The 25847-nt window shown below is 38.6% G+C and overlaps 1 protein-coding gene across 3 annotated transcripts in view; it reads right to left on the minus strand.

Moving 5' to 3' along the window:
* pde3b (phosphodiesterase 3B) overlaps positions 1-22176 on the minus strand; it is a 41200-nt gene extending 19024 nt beyond the window's left edge. For 2 of the 3 annotated variants that reach the window (XM_022765329.1, XM_022765328.1), the window contains exon 1: positions 21161-22176. In XM_022765329.1, coding sequence (XP_022621050.1) covers positions 21161-22048 — 888 coding nt within the window. In that variant the 5' untranslated portion in view covers positions 22049-22176. The remainder of the gene's footprint in view (positions 1-21160) is intronic. The other variant, XM_022765330.1, reaches the window with a different exon arrangement.
* Between the last annotated feature and the right edge of the window lie 3671 nt (positions 22177-25847).

Raw genomic sequence — 25847 nt, forward strand, 5'->3', positions numbered from 1 at the left:
AGGCTGGCTTGATTCTTTTAAGCCCCTGTTCAGGAAAGAGAGTTAACCAGATGAGAGGTTTGCAGTGAGTGTGTGTGTGTGTGTGTGTGTGTGTGTGTGTGTGTGTGTGTGTGTGTGTGTGTGCTATTGGTCAGACATTGCTTGAACTGCCAGGATATGGCTGGCCTGTAGCACAGTGCCAAAGCTCAGACAGGTTAGCTGACTGTAGGCCAGCAGCTGAAGGAAGGAGCAGGGATTAAAAAAAAAAAAAAAAAAAAAAAAAAAAAAAAACTGTCTCTGAACTTTTGACCCAGACTGACTCACTACAGAGATGAATCCTCCACTCAAGCACACACACACACAAAATTCACCCATAGGATAAAATATACCACAAAAAATACTAGCGATGCAACAATTTTTTTTTTAATCAACAAAATTAATTTTGTGTTAATCATTAACAGTGACTTCAACATTCTCAATATGAGTTTAAGAATACGGAATAAAACAGGAATCATCACTGGCTGCACAAATGTTTACGATAAACTCTTCCTTCCAGAGTTGCACAGTTCAGAACTTATTGCTGGCAATAAAATGATCCCTCATCGCCAATTCGCTGTAAAGTTTTATTTGTTAACAATGATAAATATAGACTGGCTTTGACATGGCTACCAGTATGTGGTCTTTATAATTCACATAATCTGACTATCTTTTCCTTGTAGGTTGTCACAGATAATGATTAATACAAAATGGTTATAAAGAAAGAGACTGAGTTCAACAGTGAACTTACATTAACCCCATACCAAAGATGAGGAAGTTAATCAAACAAAAGGTTCATACCCTTATGGAAGTGGTTACGATATCTTTAAAGTGAGAGGAAGGCTTTGACAAAGAGGACGCTTTGCTAAAACTCAACAATAAGCAATTGTGTTAATTAATTGCTTTATTAAATAACAACTGTCTCAATATATTTTATTTTTACTCTTTTTTTCACAATTTGGTCAGTTTCTTTACAAGGTCACAATTACTCAACCTGTCACTTTCTGCTTAATTCAACTTGGTGCAGCAGACGACCAAAGTATGAACTGACTAAGCAGCTGCCTGTGAAAGGTGGGAAGAGACACAGTACGTCCTCCCAGACAATCTACAGGACCAAAGACTTGTAAAAATCTATTTTGCATCAGTGTTGCTTGGCTCACCACCGGCCCACAGGTCAACAGGCCCAAACGGGAAAACTCATGGTACTCCAGATGGCTAGTCCGCCTATGGCTGTCACCAGTGTCGTCAGGGCAACCTGGCAGGACCATGGAAAATTCTTTGACTAGGGAAAGGAGCTCGTGCAAAATGTCATCCCTCTCTTTCACACTCATCTACCACTTCACTGGACTGGTGTTGTTCAGCGTCTGCCCTGCAAAAGCCAGCACCTATCAGTGTCATTTGGAGTATCTGTTTCTTTGGATACTGTGGTGTTTGTCCTATTTGGCAACAAGCTGGTGAATTAAAAAAAGAAACAAACACTAATAATGAAATGTCTTCCCAAACATGGTTAAAACATTCAAACCATCCAAGGCATGGACAAGTTAACAATTATAGATTTCTTGTCTTGGTCACCTGGGTGTGAAAAATCCCAGTTTAGACAAACAGAAATGAACAGTTAACAACCAGTTTCAACAAAAAACAAATCCACTGTTGACAAATATTATATTGTCCACTGTTTTTCATTCTTATCTCTGTGCATTTTCCATGGCATTAACATGCAATTAGCAGTCATGCTTCTTTTCTATGTGTTGCAGACAGAAGCCACTCATGGTGTCTGCTACTGTGAGATACAAGAAAGTGAACTACTGCCTTCTAAGTTTTCAGTTTCTTATCTCAATCCTAGGGGCTGGGACTATATAAACAACACCACCAAGCACATAACTCGTTCATTTGACTCAACAAAGATTCAGTTTTCCGATGGCACCCAAGAATGCCACAGAAGAAAGCTTTATGGGTATTTATAGAAGCCAGTGGGGAGACACTCAGGCTAATGAAGAGCATGACACAGGCTTTAGAATCAAAGTCACATCACACAGAGTAGTAGAGCACTAAGAGTATTTTAGAGGTTGATCTGCCATACTTGTGTTTGTTTACATATGGAGTAGAGGACATAAAAGCTACTTTTGGGCATACATTACCACAGAATTTTCACAAAAACAAAATATACAGTGAACTAATGAAAGGGAGGTAATGTGCTAGGGTAAAGAAAGGAAAAGCTGTGGATAAATGCAAATGTATGAAAAGCGAGGGATAGGGAGGAATGGTAGCAAACAACAGGTACCAAATACTGACATTGGATGTCTTTTGAAGTAATGCCAAATTTAACAGAAAACACTGACATTTAAGACAAGGTTGTACACAATGTTTGCCTGTAGTGAGGCAAAATTTAAATTACCAGGACAATAAAAGCACATACATCTATTAGGGTTTATTCTATTGTTGACTTTATAAAAAAAAAAAAAAAAAAAGATGCCTGTTTGTCTTATCACAAGAGATTGGCAAGAATATCGGCATGTATGACCTTTGGAGAGCGGTGGCAGTGAGCCCAAGTGTAAATACTTAGAATAGTACTTCTCAAAGTCCTTTCTGCTGACACTGATTTGCTGATCTGCAGGTTCATATAGATATCCCAGGTTTACCCAGTGTTAACACCAGTAATTATTAAAAGGACCATTGACCTTGTGACGCACAGAATATAAAATCAGAGCCAGACGAAGGCTTCATATGTCATCAAAAAAAATTGAAGCAGCTGTTTATTAAGTATGATAAGTATCCAGATCTGCCTCTGACTGGCCTCTCTGTTTTGTTTTCCTTTTCTACCAACTGTATTTCCTCCACTGATATTTACTTATATTTACAAAAGTTTGGTTTCCAATATGCTGGTTAAAGTTAATATTATCAAACACTCAATATATGCCAGGCGATCTCAGTGCAAATGTTTTCTGCTGAAACTGTGACAAGGCTACAGAGATTTACTGTCTAAGACAAGAATTTTACATCCTCTACACATATAATTTTTTGCTTTTCATTAGTCCACACATTATACATACAGTATGTTTGTTTACAATCTTTCTTTACAACCAACCATTCAGCATAGTGGTATGAAACAAACTGTTCCACCGGGTAGGGCCGCAGAGAAAAGAAATGAACCTGATAGTACTCAGTGAGTTTGAGTACCCGCAGACACATGGGATCATACCATTGTCTGGTTGCCTGGTTTGTTACTTCCAAAACTCTTGAAACACTATTGTCGATTTTAACCCTGACAACAGCACTGTGCCAAAACCTGCAACCTCCTCATTCATTTCACTGACACAGATCTGGGCTCTGGCACAAAGAAAACACGGGGTAGTCAGTTCAAAACTTTGACACTGGCTCAACTTTTACAACAATGCAATACGACGTCATACAGCAGCATGCTGAACTGGCAAATCAAATAACATGCAAGTGCACATTCCAGGTAGATTATTTTGAAACGTAACAGCATAGTTCTAGTGTGTACGTGACTTTATGTTCCAATCCTTGGAAACCTTTCGTATATTAACAGGTCATGGCAGCTGCAACACGTTTTTGTACTCAACCTTTATTGAAAAAGACAGGTAGGGTCATTTTGGACACGCTGATAGGCTACATGTGAAGCTGTTAATTTGTGAATGATTCAGTACACAAGTGATTAGTTGATCAACATAAAATTCATGGTAAACTATTTTTAATTGTTTCCCATTAAGAATAATTAATTTATTAGTTTAGAGTGATTAAGTCACTTATCAAGCAAAAATGCTTCTAAAATGTGTGAATAAGCTACACTTTTTAAAAATATAATCAATAATGATAAAAGACCACATTATGTCACAGGAAAACGGTGCTGTTGTTATATTCTTAATTTTGCATTTTTTAGTTTACAATTCTTCGTAATTTTTCCATAATGTTCTTATTCTGACGGGTAAACTGATATCAAATAGTCTATATCCCCAGCATATTCTAACTACGACTGTTTCTCTCTATCAAAGTGCAAACATGTGATATATGTCCTTCACACGCAACCTTTTTTGACCACTGTGGAGCCCAAGAGCAAGCTATAGTTTGGAGGCTGGGAGGCCTGAGTACAACAGGAAGGTTATACCTGATATGGACATGAGAGCTAGATGAGGGAGGCTCAAAGCCTTGTAAGGGAACATCTGGTTTTATCATGGAATCAGTGCAGGCTCCTCTCATAAACACAACCTAACGCCTGAGCCCTGGAACTCTGGCCAATAACAAGCATGTGAACACAAACGCCATCCATCAGAGCCAAGCAAAGGGAGGAGGAGGAGGAGGAGGAGGGGGAGGAGGAGTTCACAGGGAAGTAGAGCGAGTGAGACAGACACAAAGAACAGTGAGAGAAGAGACCATAACAGAAATTGTGTTAAGTAAATCATTTACAAACAAGTGACCAATGCTGCCCGTAGGAGGCTTCTTATTTCTCCTTTACATATGGCATTCACAAAGCTGCCATTAAAGCTGAGGTGACAGGGGTAATTAAATGAAAAAAAAAAAGCTTAAGAAGCAGTTGTACACTTGTCAAGTTAAAGGTCAATACGGAACAGACTACTCTGAAACAGCTCATCATCTGTCAGTGAAGTTGTTGTTAAAGTTATTTGAGAACACACTTAAATAACTTAATGGTTACTGTCTATAAAGTAATTTCACCAAATTCAATACACTCATCTAGGAAAGTTCACAGTGAGAGTCTGTTTGTGTGCTCCATAGCAACAGAGGGCTTTCTGCAGCCTGTCCTTTCCTACTCTCCCGATCATGGTGTGTGGATCACATAGGTAAAGGTCAGTATCATACTGGGCTCCTACATGTACTTTTCAAAATGGCTCACAGCTACCAGTTCTTTTTTGTATGATATGATTTTGACAAGGTGTGATAACCTGCAGAAACTTTGCTAAGTCATATAATATCATAAACTGAGTAGCTGTAAATATAAAAAAACTAAAAACATTTGAAGTTTCATTCATCAGTACATACACACAAACACCCAGAGAGAACTATTGCTAAACTCTGCAGCTCTATGGAGACTTTCAGCCTCTTTTAGGTCATTTTGGTTTTACAGCTATATATTTAGAGTATGGTTCAGTCCGTACAGTTCACAGCTCTCAAACCCCCGTTTCAAGCAGCAGCAGGAAGCAGCCAACAGCTCTGACTAGAATCACTGTACAATACTTGCCCAACAGTAAGCAGACAAGGTCAAGGTCAAGGTGAAGAAAGTAAAACATGTAGCAACCTAAATATCCAGATATCCTTCTCAGGAATTGGTTGAGACCAAACTAAGATAAAAGGAAGGTGCACATTGGACTTAAGTTCATCAGATGGCTTGAATGGGATAATAACGCTGTTCTATGTCCATGGGATGTGTGAGTAGGCAACTGTTTGCTAACTTATCAACTATTACAATCATTAAGGCCATAATACGTCAAAGCTGTGTGTCTATAAAGTTTTAGAAATCTTCTACCTTCTAGTGGCCAGAAATCCAAGAATGCAGCCTTAAGGTGTGCATTTAAAAAAAACATTAGGTCTGACTTTTAGACCTTTAGAATATAAAACTTCATACATTTCTGGACATTTCAGAATGATAAAATCTCCAAGACTGTACTGCAGTTCCGTCATTTTATTCGGCACAGATGTTTTGGGCAAAACGCCCTTTTTCAGTGTGTGGCAATTACCCACGAGCGTGCAACAATCAACTTCCCATGATAAGGCAAGACGATGGACAACTGAACGCTTTCTACTACACTTTTACAGCAACCCTGCTGATAGTTTGCAGCACTATATTGGGTTGGGAACTAAATCCTACAGCAGGCCTCAATTTTTTTTTTTTTTGTTGCAATGTCCAAGAGCAATAAATTGATGTATCATGAGAATAATCCACCCTGGCTTGGTACTGGGGTGGGGTGTGTCGGTATTTCACATTGTGGAGTCCCTGGTGTTTAGCGCACACATAATGAAGTAAGACTGTCATTCTGCCATGAGGCCCGTTTGCTCTCAGTGACGAACATGGAGAACCTGCTGTTGGAGCAGACAAAAACAGACAGACGCATATTAATATTTATAGCCACAACCATTGACATCCAGCAGCAAAAATAATAGTGTAAGCTTAAGCAAAAAGTTCACTAATGCTCCACCACAAAGAAACACGCTTTCCTTCCTGCCTTTAAAAATGACTGCATCAACAATATTTGAATTTAAATATAACAGATATTTCTGCCATTTAGCACAAAAGCATTTCAGGCAGGGCTATATGCGGGTGACCTTCATCACAGGATGCATCAGTCACATGACTCCTATTTCTCCTACTCCTGTAACAACCGAGCACCGGACATCTCATTTATTTGTAGATACTTATCTCCTGCTATTGATGCATTCAACAAACATAAATCTCTGCGCCAGAACAGTCTGTTAAACCAACTGATCACAATGCAGCCTAAATGTTAAAACTAATGTAACAAATGAAGTCAGAAAAAATAGAAGATTATAATGATGGTTGAAGTTGCAGCTAACAGACAAACATATTTGTTGTTGAGTTTAAGTGACAAATCTACACTTCCTTACAAATGCATCATGCAGTTTGAAGTTTAAACACAGAGTCACAAGGCAGGAGAGGTGGCTTTCAGAGCGACTGGGGTCTTCAGTTACTTTCCCCTCAATATCCCGTCTTAGGAACAAGCAGACTCAGCAGCCAGTGCTGACAGAGTGTGGGTCACAACATAATGCTGAAACCACCAGAGATCAGCGTTTTACATCTGTAAGTATAAACTCAGAGCTCGGCAAGCTCTGCCTGCATCACCTGAGACAGATGCCACATGGCATAAATACTGGAACACTGGCTGACTGTCAGATGAGTCAGAGTCACACAAACCTGAGGTAGGTTTACTAAACAGAGTTAAGGAGAGCAAAGGTGAGGCCTACATGTACCAAGTTTACCAAGATTTGTGTAGTTGACAATCCTTTTGTTTTTTTTTTTGAAGAACTTTAAGTTTCCAGGTATGAAGATACTGTGGCATCGATGTAAAAGAGCACTCTAGTCGTAAATCAGGTAAATAAGGTTGAAAAAACTGGAAGACTTCTAGAGAAAAATATTGATTGCCAAGAGGAAGAATAAAGTAAAGGGAGAAATCATGATCCTCAAGACACATGAGGCATCCATTTGGACACATCACACCATATTCTACATTATTTTTGTCCTGGACTACAAATCTACAAATCCCTTTCTCACACACACACACACACACACACACACACACACACACACACACACACACACACACACACACACACACAAAATATTTCATTGCAGTTGTTCCTTTGAGGTTTGTTTTAGAGTAGTAACGTTGCCTGAATGTGACCTTAAGCTTGTTAGTTTCACTGCTCTGTTGCTCCAACAGTTAACTTCAATGCATTATCTGCATGGACTATTAAAGGGATAGTTTGGTTGAGGTACAATATCAGTTGAAGTGTAGGCTATATTTTGAATTTTTTCGGTGCTTTACCCTCCTGTCAAACTGCCCTTTCCTTTGGCACAACAGTTTAAGAGCCATTGAACTACAGTATTCCTCTACGCATAAGCGCACTATCCCGCGCACTATATTAGGCTGCAGATCAGCTGTTTGAGCGGTCTGTGGAAGAGACGACAAATAAAAGAAAATAAAAATTTGTGATTATGACAGCGGCGACAAAATGCCATTCAGTGTCGAGACAAGAACTTTTGCAAATGGACAATGAACAGGCTGAAACAGAGAGAGGGGAAATTTCTGTAGAAGCTGGAAGCCAAGAAAGAGCCAAAACAACCTGGTGGTGTTTGGCCTCTATAAGCCCATGCCCACAGACCCAGATGGTGACTGCTGCCGTGAGTGGGACTTGGTTACAACACAACTACTTTCTGAATCAGAGGATGGCAGGGCCTCACATACAGTCTTGCATGACCAACAATCCGGAGTTCCCTTACTGAATGCTGAATGAATACTGAATACAAACATGCACCATATTTGAAACCTTTACAAAGGTGAAGTAGCAGGGAAAAGCATTTTCACTACAGAGGAAAACTAAAGTAACTACATTTTCTATGTTAGGATAAATTATATTTTATTTGTTGCAAGCTATTTGATATCATCATTGCGACGGAGTCTGACTTATTCTTTTTTTATAAGCATATTTCAGACAATGTTGCAGTTTTCTGTCAGTTAAAATACAAAGATGGATGAAACATGGTAAATAACCTAAGAATTGAGCATGATGATAATTTCTTTGTAGGAGACTCATTATATGAAAAGAAACAAAGGAAAGGAGATAGAAAATAATCCATTCCTACCCCCAGCTAACTACTGCTGTCTGCCTAATGCCCTGTGTCTATGGTACCATGCCAGGGTGCCTGCTGTTGATATGTGGCATCAAGTCCACTGTTGATCCAGTTGATCCTTTGATAGAGGGTCATGACAGATAAGGACAAAAGGAGGGTCACACAGCAGCAAACAATCCCATGTTTTGCAATATGTATCAATATAAGTGAGATTTAACTTTTAAAAGCCTTTATAGTATATAAATACTATGACATGGTGTCTCTTTATTGAATAAAAAATATTATTCTTTGGCTTGTTTAAGTCTACAGTCTCCTGTCAGGTGTGGCCATGAAGGTGAGAGGGATTGTGTGTCTTGCTAAATGACGCCCTCCAACAGTTTCACAAGGGTGAACTGGTCTTCTGCTTGAAGGAAAGCCTCTATGGCCACTAAACCACTGCAGATCAGGCCTTGATCCCTGAATCTCACTCTTCAAAAATTCTTATGAGCACGTCATTTCAAGGCCTTCACAGGGAGCAGTGACAGTTTGGGGCGGGCCACCGCTCAGACTGTATCTGAACAGCACAGTGTGCATTAGCTGCAGAGGGGGTGTGCGATTAAACCCTGTGCTCTCCGCTCACTCACTCTGCCATCAGTGAGCGCCATATGACTGCTGCAAAAACCTATCTCTGCCCATAGACCCTCATTCTCTGCCGGCGCTGGTTTATCTCCAGCAGCAGCCTGTATCAGCCATAATAACTTACATCACAGTCTTCGGAGCACAGATGCAACAGACATGACATGTCTTCTGCTGTATATGAACAGGTAAATTATTATCATTATTATTATTATCATTATGTCACAGCTCCCTAACTTTTCTCACATAAAAAAAACGAGGGTACTGTCTTGTGTGTGTCAAGCAAGCACAAACAAATTATGTTGGTTCAGTGTTTTAGCTTTGACGTAGACAAAATAAGTACCACACTGCAACAGACATGTACTAAATTCTTACAAAATAATAACCAATAACAATTCAACTGCTGAAGAGAGGTTAACAGAAGAAGTCCACTATTATCCTAACCTGAAATGCTGATGAGCTTTTTGTTTGGACCACTTTAACAGGTCAAATTTCGTGTGCGGTCACAAGAGAGAGAAAAGCAAGGGGGTGGGGTGTAGTGGTGGGGAGGGAGAGGATGATTCAGGTCCCCGGGAATTGATTACACTGAACAATGGTGAGCAGATCAAGAGCAACCTTGGCCGGATGGGGGAGATATCACACTGAAGCTCAGAGTCAGAGACCTTCGTCAGACACAAAATCTATCTACAAAATCTCACTTACATTATGTGAGGGGAAGAGTAGGGGGGAGGAGGGAGGGTCTGGCATTTGAGCCTGTGTGTGTGTGTGTGTGTGTGTGTGTGTGTGTGTGTGTGTGTGTGTGTGTGTGCTTGCGTGTTGGGGGAGGGGCAGACGGGGGTTAAAGTGAGAAAGAAAGGGAGACAGCGACAGACTAAAGAAAAAGTGAAGAAAAGGGGGTGGGGATTGGCCGGGTGCAGTTTCTTCAAAGAAAATTTTGGTCTAAACCTCATCATTCCACTTTGAAAGATTTACTTTTACAATAAGTCACTCAGACTAAATTGTGCACAGTTTTATGAAATGGCGATCCTGTTGGTTGAAGTTAGGGTTTTCATTGCAGTGACTAATAGTGCTTCACAGTTTTGCCCTTTTCAGTGGGATCTGCCCTCAGCTGCTAAACACACACAAGCCCTCCTCTGTAGCTGCGGCTGACGTCAACCGTCACTTAGCAACAGCCTTTTGGTGTAAAAGCAGCAGTGCTGACACCGTTTTCAAAAGAGGCGCACAGAGAGAGACAGAAAGAAATTCAGAGAAAATGAGAAACAGAGATAGAGAGAACAAAATGAGGGAGAGAAAAGTAGAGGAACAAAGAGAGTTAAATTTTGATGAGATTGCGATGTAGTGTTTCGATGAGAACGCAATGCAAAAATGATAAATGTAATCATTTTCAGTGCCACAGAAAGCTGAAATCACTCTTGTCTGACCATGCCTTCAGATCACCACGTAAAGCCTTTTAGAATATTTAGGGAAAAAGTGACATTAATAAAGTCATCTGGAGACTATTAACAGTCAGTAAAACCTATGGTATGTACTCATTTAAATAAAACATTTACTACATCCCTCACCTCTGCTTCTCCATTCTGCTTAAATTCCCACAGCAGCAGTTTATCCAAGGGCTACCACCATCTATGTCATAGCGGTCTAATTTAACCATACCACCCCTTGACTGAACCTAACCATGCTCCCTCCCTCTACTCTAACCCTGTCATTGGACTGGACAAACAGTCAACACACGCAAGGTTCAGCAACCTCATCCTGAACTTCAAAGCTAAGACACCTGAAATGTTTGCATTGTCTGGGAACCTCCTATGAGACGAGCTGTGCAGAGAATCTCCACTGTCTCCTCAAACTAAAAAGCTTGATTGTGTTGCGAACACAGCCAGTGGCTTGAGGAACATTTAGTCATTACTTATCTTATCTAGCCACTTCACATTTGACAATTTTTCATGTACTGAAAACAGGCAAAGTACGGGAAGCTGATACAAAAGTTGCATTAAAAAAAAAGGTCTAATTAGCCCAAACTTAGTAGATGGCAGTAGTTCGGCATCCCCCTCTCCAGTCCAACGTTCTGGGCCTCAATAACACACAAACTCAGCCACAAATAAGCTTTGTATAGATAATAATACAAGCAGATAGACGAGGTCAGGACATCACATCAAGGCTCATTAGAGAAAAATAAGAAAGAGAGGACACGCTGCACAGCTCTTCTTAGGCAGTTCAAAACAGCATCAAAAAAACCATAACCCTAACTTTGTCCCAAAATAATAGCAATTTATGGACTATTTGATAAACAAAATGTTAAAGGAAGAAGAAAAACAAAACTGTCTATGAATATTTTGTGACTTCTCTTTTGATGGTGACTCTTCAGACACTAGAGTCATTAGGCTAAGCTCTGGTAGACCTATCATGAAAACTAAAGAGCTGCAAGCTAATTGCTGGTGATCATGACGCAAACCGTTTCCAGGGTAACCCGAGTTTTGGAGTACCCGCTCCAGCATTTCCTCATCTGTTTGCACTCACACCAGCAGGCTGACAATGCAGTCGCTGCATCCTGTTTCACTCTGCAGTCAGCCAAACACACAGCACCTCGCTCAATTTAACCCTTTCTACTGGTCCTGCTGCAGCCGCTGAAAAATTAAAAGCAGCTATGCAAACGAGTTTTGACATTAAAGAAAGTGGGATGAGAGTATAATTCACAGAAGCTGTCACAGCAGGTCACCTGGATCCAATAACAACAAGCCAAATTTTATCAATGCAATTTCCCAAAATAATAAAATTATTATGTACATTTCAAGAAAAACACCTCAAAATATCCATTGCACTTATAGGCAAGACTCATAAATGCTGATTCAGCTCTGGATTTGGCAGTCACAAAATGTTTACCTATACTATTAAAGCTACCTGTGGCATCGACAAGTAGTTGCTAAGCAGTGAATTAGAACATCTTGGTCTTGATATGGCAAGTGTTGCACAAACACACTGTGGTTAACGTCATTCTCCTTCAGTTAAACAACAGCTCAGCCTAGATTATATTTCATCAAATATCACAATAATCAGCTCAAAGTCACATGAACACCACTTTCACTAAAGATGGCTGTATGTTCATTTTAGTTTAAAATCCAAAAATTAAGTCCAACAAAATGAATATGTGTATTATAAATGACACTGGGGGTGCTACAAGAGACTAAATACTTTTTTTACTTTCACATAGAAATTGTTCCAAATATTAATATCAAGATTAAAGTTTCCTTAAAATAAAAAAAAAACACACAGCAACACACCACACACACACACACACACACACCCTTTAACTGCAGAAAACATTAGACATTTAATGGCCCTTTTTTTCAAGGTAGCACAGTCTCTAGAAGCTACAGTCAATTCCAACAAAAGTTCTGTAATATGTATAAAATGAACAAAATAAATTCTACAAATTAGGTTGAGCTCAAAAGGTTCTCTTAGTTATCTTATTTCATCTTAATTAATATTAATATTTTTAATAAGCCAAATATTAAAAAATCAAAATAAAAAAAATATGAGCAATATGAGTTACAACGTAAAATTCACTGTGGTGTTCATGACACATCCTGAACATGTAAGAGGCCCAGAGTGGCACAACAATTTAATTACCCTTTAAACATTTCATTGTTTAAAGCAGGATGGACTTACTTCAATTTTTATATCATTTTATTATCATTATAACACATATATCATATTGAAAAAAGTGCAAGACATAAATGGCATATGGGGGATTTAGTGTACTGGAAAATAAAACAAAATCAACATACACTGCGCACACGCGCGCACACACACACACACACACACCTCCTCGTCTTGAACAGAACACACCTTGTTCAGACAGTGGTTTAGTTTTGATAATAGTGAACCAGAGGCAAAAGAGCAACCAGACGGTTCCACTAAATGCACAGAGGCTTTCATCCCCACAGACAAATCAGATAAAGAGGCTGAAGGTGCAAACAGTATAAACAGCATATAAGGTACGATTTAATTTGGTCATGACTTTATGTCATTACACCACTGACAAAAAAGCAACCGCATTATGATAATACACATCTCTACATTTAGGATGAGACTAATTATAATATTATTTTCTAAATCACAAATCTACTATTAGATTTTACACTAATTACTTTCTCTCTGTTCTACTATAACACTGATGAGGGAGCATTTGTTCAATCAAAGTAAACATTACATAACTAGTTCAATACACTTTCACCACTGTGCTGATGTCAGCCTTACATTGATGTATACCTTCAGCAAAAAATATCAAAATATAAAATATATTATCTTGTAATACAAAATAATACAAAATTATAAAGCCTACAGCTTTGTCTGATATTTTGGATGAATAAGCTAAGTGGTCTGAAGTACAATTCTCCATGGCACCTTTTTCCACCAAAACACTTTCTATTGCACACCGTCTGAAGACGGACAATTTCTCCCTTTCTCATCACTGCTAGAGGCTAGACGCTATATTCTACAGGGCGATTAATAAGACTTGGCATTTTTTTTTCCTTCTTTGCAATCACCCTGTGGTACGTCACTGGGTTGTGACGTCAATGTTATATCATTCCACATGGCTTTACAGCAAGCGAACGTGACAGCTGAGAGCTGCTCTGCGTTTTCACTGCTCTCCCTTCCAACCTTTCTCTCTGCAGCCTACTTCTCTGTTCTTGTCTGGATGGGGGGTTACTTAAGTGTATTATTTACCCCTGCCTGCCCCCATGGAGTGGTAACCACACAAAAAGAGGGCCTTTTCCCTGAATTCACTGCCAGCACTGCCTCTTAGGTCTTACACATGAAGTAAAGCTTTTAGATTTCTGACATGAAAGCCCAAATACAATAATCCTACTTTAAAAATATTATCTCCACTTTATTCTCTATATTTCAAAAAACTAACTGGGTCTCAGAGACACATGTTGACATAATTCTGGGTAAGAACCGGTTGCCATTCAGGTTAAACAATAAAATCATTGTTTTCGAAAACAGTCATTTGAATTAAATGATTCTAAGAATCCACAACCAAAACATGCAGCAGAAAATTTGCAAAACATATTTCTCACTTGCAAATAGATTTAACCAAATTCTAGGTCTCAGTTTGTGACCCTTGTGATTACTGGACAGTCTCAAAGTGCAAGAGTAATCTCGCAATAAAAGTTGGGAATACAAAGTTTTACAGGGCACCTTCGCCGTGTCACAGCTCCATGCTTCACTGACTTCTTTAGGTATTCTACTGAAGAAGAATTCAACTCAACAGAGTGACACAGTTACTGCAATAAATCTAGGATTCAGTGAGCCTGACCCCTGGCACTTACAGTCAATCCATAAAGCTTTGGTTGTGCAAGAGGTTTTGAGTTACTGTGGCAAAAAACACAAAACTGAGACTGGAAATGATCAGAGCAAAAATTCACATTAACTGAAACAGCAATTCGCTAAATGAGAAAATCCCATTTCCAACACTACATCAAAGGTTTTGTTTATAGGTTTGTACTGGATATTTTTTGTTTTAAATGTGTAGGTTTGGCCATGTTTTCACTTTGACAGTGACAGGAACCTTTGTCCCGTTTCATGATTTCTAAACGAGCAGTTTCAACACTGTTTCAATATGTTGAGCCTCACACAAGAACCTATCGTATGAACATATTCACACATATTCAAATTCGGCGACACATACGAACAGTTTAATAGAATTTGTGGCATTCATCACTTTTCTGGTACTTACATTTTGTTTGTAGCTAAGAATGAGACCTGTGGTACGACCCATGACCGCCTCCCTTCACAGGGAGAAAACATAGTCCTTTGACTTTACAATTATGGCGGCTTAACCTGAATGAATTTTGACTTCAGTGATACTGAAATGCATGTACTTTAAAAAACAATCCACAGTATAACAAAATTTATATGCTGACCACAATATCATTATCATTATGGCTTGCCAATGCATTGAGAGGTTTTTTAGATTTTACTATTTTTAAGCAGCTTATACATTTCAGTAAGAAGAAAAGTCAGAAAGACAGCACTAAGACAGCTGCCTCGGGGACTTTATGCAGGTCTCTGTCCAGTATCATCCTCTGTGGCACCCGACAGTGTAACATCACCTACTGTAGGCTGTAATATTCTCTAGTCTAATATTTCAGTAATTGTCGTCACTTCGACCGCCTCACATTTTAGTCATGGACTTAGCGTCTAACTTCATGTAGGCTAAACCATTCCCTCTTTATTTCTGTCACAGCACAGCACTGCTCTGATGATACATCAATGACAGATGTACTGTTAACATTTTCTAGCTGTTTTGCGTCCTCTAATAGGACATAGGAGGATATGTCACATTCTTGTTTCCTGGTTTCTGACAGCAGGACTTGAAACTCTCATTTTTGTGAATGAAACTTTCCCACAGACGAAGTCGAAAAGGCAGCCTTATATGGCGACTTAAAGGTGTTGATTATTATGATAAAATCTTACGAACGTGCACCTGCTCATGAGCATCATGGTATTCATGAGTCTGAAAGGTGCGATTTGCGACAGGTTTGTACAGTGAAGCGAGTTTGGTGAATCTGACTCGGATCACTTGTACAAACAGAAAAATATAAATGAATGTTCTTGCACAAAGATGTGCTCAGCTATAGACTGTCACTGTACACTACCACAACATTGCGCACAGGCAAAGAAAACAGAGAAATTGACCTTTAAAGCAATCTTTGGACTCACAGCGGGACCATATCAACACATGAAAACGAATTAGTCTGTAAATCTCAAGCACTAATTCTCATTGTTTGTTTGGTCTTTGCTTTAAGATCATAAACAGATAATAATTGAATGGTTTATTCACATGGCATGGTGCAGTTAATCAGAGTTGAGGTTGACTACAGATGCTTTAAAGCAGTGTCAAAGCAAATATTATTTCATGGCCCACTCTTTAGTTTAGTTTCTCCTTTTGAAAAAAACTGTATTTAAAAAAATAACAACTAAATCTTAAAGAGTAGCAAGCAACATTTGCTGTTTTTGGTAGGCCATACTTCCATCATCTTGGTGTTAAAAACTAGTCAGAATAACTGACAATGCATTGAAACTGTATATAGACAGAGATTTGTGCCATCAGTCAGCTGAATTTGAGTGACGTGATCTAAATCTGTATGTGATCTATGGAGCTGTGCAGTGTGTTGGTATTTGTTGTAACATGTAGCGAACATTTGAAAGCTCAGCCTTTTCAAATTAAACTCTTGAAAAGCTTGTGATCTGTGGCATTATACAGGTTAGTAAAAACAATAGTAGGTTGCTGAAATAAACAGGCTGCGGAGGCTTTGATGAGCTGAAGAAAAAATGTGATTCTTTTGGTAGATCCAAATTTGTGCTTGTCAGTACCAGAGCATGCGCAGTCCCTGTTAAGCTCTGTATGGTTTTCTGTCATTTAGTTTTAGAAAGAACTGTCACACTTAACTTTTGAATTCGACGCCTTCCACTCATTTATTAGCTTTCGCATATGTCTAACGTGATTATAAAACGGACACTGCAGGTGTTCTCTTCAAAACAAGTTTGGTTGTGTTTGCATTCAGTGTTTGTCACCAAACTGAACTGTATTATTAAAGTCTCAACAAATATTTGGATGCAATTCCTACCTTACAAAATACCAGTAAAAACAATTTTTGGAGTGCTCTGAGATTTCCACGTCTCCTAATTTATTGGCACATAGCTGCCTTTTAGGACACATTACCACCTCCAACTGTTAACATGTAGAATTGTGTTAATCCAGGGGATGCCTTTAATCACCTCTTATTCACTTTCATGGCCAGAAAAGTCTGCAGGTAAACATCGTTTTTGTGGCAGTTTCACATGCAGAACGAGCTACAGACCAGAATTTCCTAAAAACTAAATTAGCCTCATTAGCCTAACAGATCAATATTTTTGGCATGGATGGCCAGCCTTGTGTATATGCTGTTAGCATCCACGAGTCAAACAATATGACCAGCTGCTCGTCAAAGCATTTCCCTACAGCACCACTAGTAGCTAAAAACTGCTAAGTGTAGTTTCACAACAGCAAAAGTAATAGCCTCTGTCTAAGAGATGCTAATCCACGGGCTATGTTTTAGTTTATTGCATTATCTACACACTGCACCCGATAATAATACACAATTAGTCTGGTGTTGTATTATCATATAATACCTTTAGCAGTTACTTCTGATGGGTGAAAAATGGTTGTGAAAAAACATCTTAAACCTTGAATATCAAAAAAAAAAAAAAATCTTTATACTTGTGTCCTCAATTTGAACTCAAATTAGAAAAAACTGGGACAGAGGCTACAAACCACTTTCTGACATTTTTGTATTTTTAGGTGCAACTAATACTAAGGTTTTACAGCATCCTACATGTTCTGTTGCAGCTCTTTAATTCCTTCATGACAATTGACAAGCCTAACAAACAAAAACAAGCCAAATATTTCTTAAATATCAAAATCCTTAATAATACAGGCACTGGACATGCAGAACCTCAGGTGTCTGGTGGGACAACTCTTACCCTGGTGTCTTTCAGGCCATGAAGTACGTTCGTCTGAAGTAGCACTTATAGCTTTAATATTCATGATGGTGTCAACTTACAATAAGTCTGCATCTACATTAACGGAGTGGCAATGAAGAACACATCGGTTCAAACATGAATGTCAAACTGATTTCAGGTGCATTATAGAAAATTGAATGTGTCTTCTTCATTGCTCTAAAGCACCTGATAGAGCCCACAAACTCCACACAGTACACAGTCGAGTCTCAACTTTTCTTATTTCTAATAAAAAATAGCCATGGAAAGGTATGATATAGTCATTATTGCAAATGTCTTTAAATTTATATAATCCGTAATACACAAATAATATACAAGTGAATAGATGGGAGTGTTTTGCTGTGGTTATACCATGATCATTTACCACAGATAAAAAGGATAGCTGTGTTTACATCATTATCTATTTTTAAAGTTTGTTGGTCGTGAGTGTCACTCTTGTTTAGGTCCTTTTCAGCAGTCAGAGTTATGTGTTATAGTTATATAGTGACGCAGTACTGTCTCTGTTGTTACTTTACTAAAACATAATCCACACAAATTAAGAACATAGGTAAAACTGTTAACAGTTTTTTTTGGGATGCCCCGTTATCTGATTTTAACAAGCACATGAAATTAATTAAACAAAAGGCATGAGTATGATTTCTTGTTTAAATTGTTTTGAAAGCGGCATTTTCTTCTAGTTTACTTCGTTTTAAGACTGTTCACATTTATCTGTTAACCTGACAAAAACAGCTCGTCTGTTGACATAATGCCATAAAACTATATAGCCATTTCTACGAGGTGATGATGATCTTGCTGTATATGAAACCACGTGGTACTGCGAACAAAATAACCCCCCCCCTCTTTGCAACCGCAAGACGGAAAACCTGTGACCCTCTCAGACAACAGAAAGAGGGGGTTGACTGTTATGTGTACGAAATATGTGTGAAGATGAAGAACATGTGTGACATCACCAGTGAACCCTGAGTGACTCCTTTCAGAGTCTTCCTTTGTGTCTCTTTGTGCCTGCCTCTGACGCAGAAACTGACGGTTTTTGTACAAAAATAATCATTAATATGTAGAGAAGTTATATCACAAAAAATGATTTCTTATGCTCGGTTTACAGTTCTTCACCGACTACATTTCCTGATTATCAAACCCAGGGAATGAAAAGCTGGGTGCTGTTAGCAGCTAAAATTCAAAACATTTCCAAAATCTTGAGGGAAAAGGAGAAAACTACTTTTTTTTAAGATACAAGACCATGAACATTGTTTCCCTACATTATGGGCTGCATAGTTAATTATGTAGAATATCATACTATCCAAATGAAGATCTATCCCAGAATGCAGTGGACACTATATGCCAAACAGGTTGCCAGTAAGCTGCATCATAGGGCTGACACCTACAGACACACTCACCCCAAAATTCACAACTAACAGGCAATTCAGATATGAATGCACCTAACTGACATTTCTCAGAAGAAATACACACCAGCTGGAATATTATGGAGTGTCTTTATGTTGTTTGTCCCTTTTACTCACAAAGGAAAACTTAACTTTGACATAAATGTTCACTGAGAGGCTGCCATTTATGTTGTTAAGGACAGCGTTATGATGACGTGGGCACTAACAATGGCCCGCAATTTTGGTTATCTTTTTACTCAGTATGGATTTGGATGCATGTCAGATATTTAGTTGATAAGATGGCATGACTACACACAATTAACAGCATCCTATCCACAACTTTTACGCAAGTTTTCATTGTTCTTTTAATGCGTTTGCCACATTGCTGTCTAAAATTTGCATTTATGCATTTTACACGGTATAAAGGAGGTTTCATCTTTTTGAGGATGTGGGACAGTGTGTTGTATCTGCTGTATACCTACCTACAAAGAAAAATTCTATTTTACTCAAGACATTAGTGAGATTCAAGTCTTTAAGCCCCAGTCCTTGAAAATGTCAACACTGACAAATGTTTTACATTGTAAGTCAAGTAACTAACACGGATGCAAGATGAGCCAAATATAAATGTGTAATGGGAATACTCTTATCAGACGTTGCCCTCTTATACAATGTTTCTTTAGATATTTATATAAATATATATAAACCACACATTTTTTGCAAATAATGTTGAAGCAAAAACACCTCATCTTAGGCTCTATTCATCATCTTTCTCTTCCAAATGAAAATGTTGGAACTGAGGCCTCCATCACAAAACTTAAAAAAAAGATATTACAGGTTCCATATATCGTTGTTTACTTCTCGGTAATGGTCAATAACACATAAAAGGCATTCTGGGATCTAATGTTTCTGTATCTTATCAGATGAAGCAAAAGGTGAAATGGCGTAGTAGTCAAATAAATGTCAGTATGTCTGTGGTCATATTCTTAAATTCTTAAATGATCCAAAATGTTTTTTCTGTTTTAGGTTTCATCCAACATTTAAGGCCTAACTCAATGTGACTGTTAATCTGCTAACAGCTTAAAACACAATGAAGTGGAAAAACAACTGCTGGAAATAGGACAACTTAGACAAACTGGATATACATTTTTAGTTCTCTTATCATTTCTAACGAAGCTTGAAGGACACGAAAACAATGTGTGTGAGCTGATGGCTTGGCATCCACTGAAGAACTGCATGTTTTGTGGTTAAATATATTGCTTAAAATGATAGCAACAACAATAATGTTGTCTTTTGTCTATAATGTCTACACTGGGATAAAGGTAGCAGCTTGCATCAGCTTTTTTGTCTGCAATATACTGTATGCAACATGATAGTCTTCACCAGGTATGGATATCACTCGATATAGGTGTATTGGTTTACAAAACTCATGCAAAGTAGGAAGGAGCATCACTTTGTGGTGGACCTGTTAGCTACTGCGTGTAAACTGACAAACAGAAACAAAAAGAAAAAGAAACAGACACTGAATGTAGACACTAAATAATCCCTGCCTGTGCTCAACATATAGGACTGTAGGCCACATCACTTGGTTTGCTGCTGGTTTTGTTATTATTCTGAGGTATGATGATGTATGGCGATAGACACTCACATTTTATGATTATCTGGTATATAAAGTTTGAAATTTTAAATATATTTCCAACAAAACGTAGACAAACATTACTGATTGCATGACTGTAAGTGTTGTAGGAAAACAGATTAAATACCATAGCATATTGAGTTTTGATATTTAATTATTAAGTATTTATAGCCTATATAGACACATTATTTAAAATAATTATCATTAATGCTGAAAAAAAAGTAAACTAAATTTGGACAGAGCCCTTTCTTGATATTTATAAACACACATGTAGGCCTGTATAATAGCACTGCAAAAAAAATAATGTTCGACTGCCTGCCACCTGGAATAGTCCACAATAACCAAGTTAAGTCATTCACAATACAATGTTTTCCTTAACTGCAAGTCATTTACTTTTTGCATATCTAACGTATGGCTGATAATTTGATGAAACAGCTTGTTCTGTGAGGGAATGTTTTTTTTTTCCTGCGAGTCAGTAGTTTGTGTGGGATTTTTCATGACATAAGACTGGGTGTTTTCTTCCTCTGATGCACATGTGTACTCGGGGTAGCCTAGATCAGTGGGCCTACTTTTACAACTACAACAACAGACGTGGTCCTGCAGGGGAAGACCTACCTGTTCTCTGGATATACAGGGCAACGAGGGTCTGCGAGGCATTTTACAACTGCCATAATAGCTGGTCGACGTTTCCCCCAGTGAAACACAGCTGGACCTTCTCCTAGGTCTGATCACAGGGACCTTTTCCTCGGCGCTGGAAATCCCACTCGGTGCTTCTTTCGACGGGTAGTAACGGTCAAAACAGAGCCCCAACAGGCAGCCAGAAACCCCCGCAAAGCAGGCGAAGAGCGGTCTGAGCAGCGCGGGGAGACCACTCAAACTTGTGAAAGAAACAAGCCACACAACGCTGGCAAAAACCAGTATAAGAACACTGTGTTTGAGTTTGAGAGTGGGGATCAGTGTGAGCAGACCCACACATCCCAACACGAATAACAACCTGCCCACCATTTGCATCTGGTGTTGGTCCTCTCCCCATTGCAAAAACCGCAAAACCAGAAAATCCCCGAGGTAACACGACGCTGGCAGTGACACGAGCCAACATTTGCTGCTCTCCTTCTTTTTCCTCCTCAGGTAAAACGTCAAAAAGAAGAAAGCACATCCTATGCTGAATAAAGGACTGATGGACTGGGAGAAGCCCCACAAAAAAGTCCGCAAATCCCAAAGCGAGTCACTTTGCAAGCTCCTAGAAATGAGAAAAGAAACCGCGAAAATTACAAACGCGCCGACGTAGAGGGCAGAGACCTTTAGCAATTTGGAATTGAGAATGTCTTCGTTGCAAAACCTGCACAAGTTAAACAAAAAACCCCTCTGATGGTCCTGTTTAAGGGGGGTGACGCAGCTCTTCACATAGCCGTTCCTGAAGCCCTCTGAGCTGTTTACACTTCCAGCTCCGTCGTGGTGCCTTATTTTACTGTGCAAAACCTCTCCTTCCTCCCGTGCAGCCATGGCTCGACTGTGGCTCCTCGTATCCACACGAAAGTCCCTCTCCTCTACTATTCACGCCGTATTAACGCTGAACTACATGACAGCAAACGCACTCCATGGTCACTCAAACGTGCTCCAGCACTTGGACTAAAGAAAGAAGGTGAGATGTTGTTTTTACAGAAATGGGACTCTGTGTCGCCGCCTACAGGCCACAACTCAGACCTCAGGGCTTTGTAATGTGGAGCGCCGGACCAATCTTGAGCTGCATCATAAATATAACATAATAAACATTCTCTGTGGCTGCAATATTTGAGAAAACTTTTTTTTTTTTAAGTTTTCGTTTAATATAGAATAAAACAAAAGTTCCCATAAGAGTTTTACCCTCAAATCCTGTAGGCTTTCTTGTTTCACGTTCATTCCTTGGGCCTATATGTAGGGCAATCTTTGTTGTTATCAATTTAGACTTGATTTCATGTGTACACAATTAAAAATCACTTGTAAAATGTAAATGTGTAAAATGGAGATAAATTAATAAGTTAATTCAGCTAACCCAGTTCCAGGGTTTGTTACAATTTTGAATGCTTCTCATGACTCAATTTCACACCTACGCATATACTGTAAATTAGCTTGGCCATAGTCTAATCAACTGTATAATTGAAGTTATATTTTACCATCTTAAAATTAATTGGTCTTTTGTGTCACCACCCTGTGTGGCTGCCTGCATCACGTTGCTCTGAGATCGTTTGGTTCTCCCTGCCTTGGGTCGATTGTCGAGTAAACTGATCAAAATAACCGGCTTTCACCACACGCTGAGGTATTTTTAAAATATGTATATACACCATGTAACATCTTTCGCGAGATAATTAATGCATAGTCAAAGCCATTGTTCATGCCTGACAAAAGAAAACTGCACTGGATGTTCTTGCTGAATGAATACATAGATGACAAGATGGCTCGTTGACATCGTAACGTTATGTTAATCATGAGAGACAAACAAGACTTGAAACTCCTTGAACTGAAGATAAGTACTGATACGTGTTCAGTAGGGACTGCCAACTTCAGAAAATAAACCCTTTCCTTCATCCTGTGATTTTGTCCAGTCCAGTTATATCAACTTCATCAAGTTACAACAGCAGAGGACAAACTGTTTGATATGTCAATACAGACAAATCTTTGACCTATCAGAGACAGCTAATGTAGACTACTTTTAAACAGAAAACATTTTTGACATGTCACAGCAGGAAAAGCACAGGTGTAATTAATAATTTTAACCATGGCTGCATACTGTTTAGTTGTGCCAATTCCAACGCCCTTGTCCTATATGCTGCATGCTGTCTTACTGGCATGGGTTACTGGATTATTATAATGGAACAGAGACATTTTTAATGTAATTAGTAACACCTGTGTCTCTGCTGGTATGACAAGTCAGAGTGTACTCAGACTGTTTGCAGGTAAACTCCGTGTGTGTTACATTTAAATGCATACAGCAACAGATAACGTTTAATAGAATAAATAAAGATACATGGAAAGAACCAACAACTAACACACCCTCCGCATGAAAGTGGCAAACCCTGCATCCACCCCAGAGACACAAACACAAATTTTGACCCGAGAGACACAAACACAAACTGTACACACACACACACACAGCAACTAATCACAGTCTGGTAATCTATCAAGCCTGAGAAAATATAATGCTTTACAGTTTGCTTAACTTGGGCACAATTAAATCAAGTCCTGAAAGACACTGTGACTAGATAGCACATAGATTGTCATAGATTGCACGTAGATTGCACATTTTCTGATTAACATAATGGATTTACAGATGGAAGGCCTACTTGTATTTATGCAAAGGCTAGCTTCTAATATGTGATAAATATTTCAAATAAAAATTCTATGAGCGCAAGTCAGTAAATGTGTGTAACCCATAGACTGCATATAAAGAGGTGTAATCTCACATGTCTCTAAAGAGTAAAACTCCCATTCATTGCGCACTGTTGGCTTCTTGGCATTTGTGTTTCAATTTAAAACACATATACAATATGTTTTTGTTTTTCAGTTGTTTCCCAGTGTGGTGAGATGCTAGCCTTGAATAAACTTGTGTGTTTTTGCATCTCATTTAGCTGCATAACCTATAGGTTACTGTTTGGAGACCTCAGTTTAGCCTTAAAGTCAATGCTTGTATACAGCTGACCACCATGACAGCTTGTTTATGTGCTATCAATTCTATGAAATTGTCCATGAGAGTGCTTTTACATATTTCTTCCTTTAAATTAATCTGAAGAATCAGATACAATATGACATGGCTTAAGAGAAACCATGCCCACAGAACAGGCTCTTTTTTTACTAAGTTATATAAGAATCCTATAATAAACAATAATTTTAATACTATATTGTAAATAGAAGCACAAGTGAGGTCATTGTTCTTTGGCTGACATGGCTCTGTGACATAAACAAGTACTTTGCTTGTGATTTGAACCATAAACCCTCCTTATCACAACTTCAATTTGAATGTGTATGCCTATGCAAAGACTTGCGTGGAGATCAGGGTAACAATGAATGTAGTCTATTGTGGTGTTTGCAGCCATACAATACAGTGTGTTAAGTTGGTTTGCAAGACTCACAAAAATTAACAATTTTCCTCAAGATACCAAAACCAACAAAAACCCACTAATAAGTACTGTTTCTGTAGTGACAGCCTGATGTAAGCTAGTGTATGTGTCTGAGTCATAGAACTCCATTATCCTGTTAGTCATTCATATCAAAAAAGATAAATTGTCAAAATATTGTTCTATGCAACTTTATCAGGTTGGCCATAAAAAAAAAAAAACAGTTTCAGTTCTGGAAGTTAAGAATTCAGGAAAATAAAATATTCCAGTGATATTTATTTTTGTTTGTTTAGGGGGCTTTAGGGGCCAAGCTTTGCTGCATTGCTGTATCCTAATGACTGGCTGACAGATTTTACATGCACTTTGAGACTATGGTTCATTCAAGTTTCCACGCACCTACTGTGTCACTAAGGCCAAGATTCCACTGGAGGGTGCTGCATACCATTAAAGTCCATTGTGCTATTTTGTGGAACTTACTTACTATTATGTGTGTGTGTGTGTGTGTGTGTGTGTGTGTGTGTGTGTGTGTGTGTGTGTGTGTGTGTGTGTGTGTGTGTGTGTCTGAAGGAGATTGTAGTAGTGAGGCCAACCAATAAACTTTGAAATGGAAGTTGTTAGAAATTGTTGGACACTCTCCAAAGCTTCAATTCCTTGAAAATGATACTGAATACTTGGTAATATTTGATTAGCCATTGTGTTTTCTGGTTGCAGTGTTTTTGAATGTATCCTTTTGCATTTTTCTTAAAATATCGACAATAACTGCTGCAATGTTCACTTCATTTTTTTACATGAAGTCATAAGTCCTGTGTAGTGCTCAATGCAACGTAGCATTTATTTTGTTCTGATCAGCTGTTTTGTGAAAAGTCTTAAAAAACCTTCAATTTTCTAGCTGAGTCGCATTGACATTTCCAGCTCCTAGGGACTCAGGCCAGTCAGGATTATAAAGGGAGTCAAAACCACAGGTAATATACACCTAAAGGAATAGAGGTCCTTTAAGTTCCCAGGTGGCATGCACACAAACACGTGTGACTTGTACCCTTATATAAATTTAAAATGTCCAATATAAAAAGAATAGTTTAATGTGTCACATATAATGTGTTTTTTATGTGAAGAATTTCTCGGTAGATTTTTTTTCTTGCGCTTTCCGGCTTTTGAACCTTCCGGCGCACGGTAGCAGTGATGTGGCTCAGAAAGTAATCTTCCACGTCATT

The sequence above is a fragment of the Seriola dumerili genome, unplaced genomic scaffold, assembly GCF_002260705.1.
Source record: "Seriola dumerili isolate Sdu_G_001 unplaced genomic scaffold, Sdu_1.0 BDQW01000674.1, whole genome shotgun sequence".
Taxonomy (NCBI): Eukaryota; Metazoa; Chordata; class Actinopteri; order Carangiformes; family Carangidae; genus Seriola; species Seriola dumerili.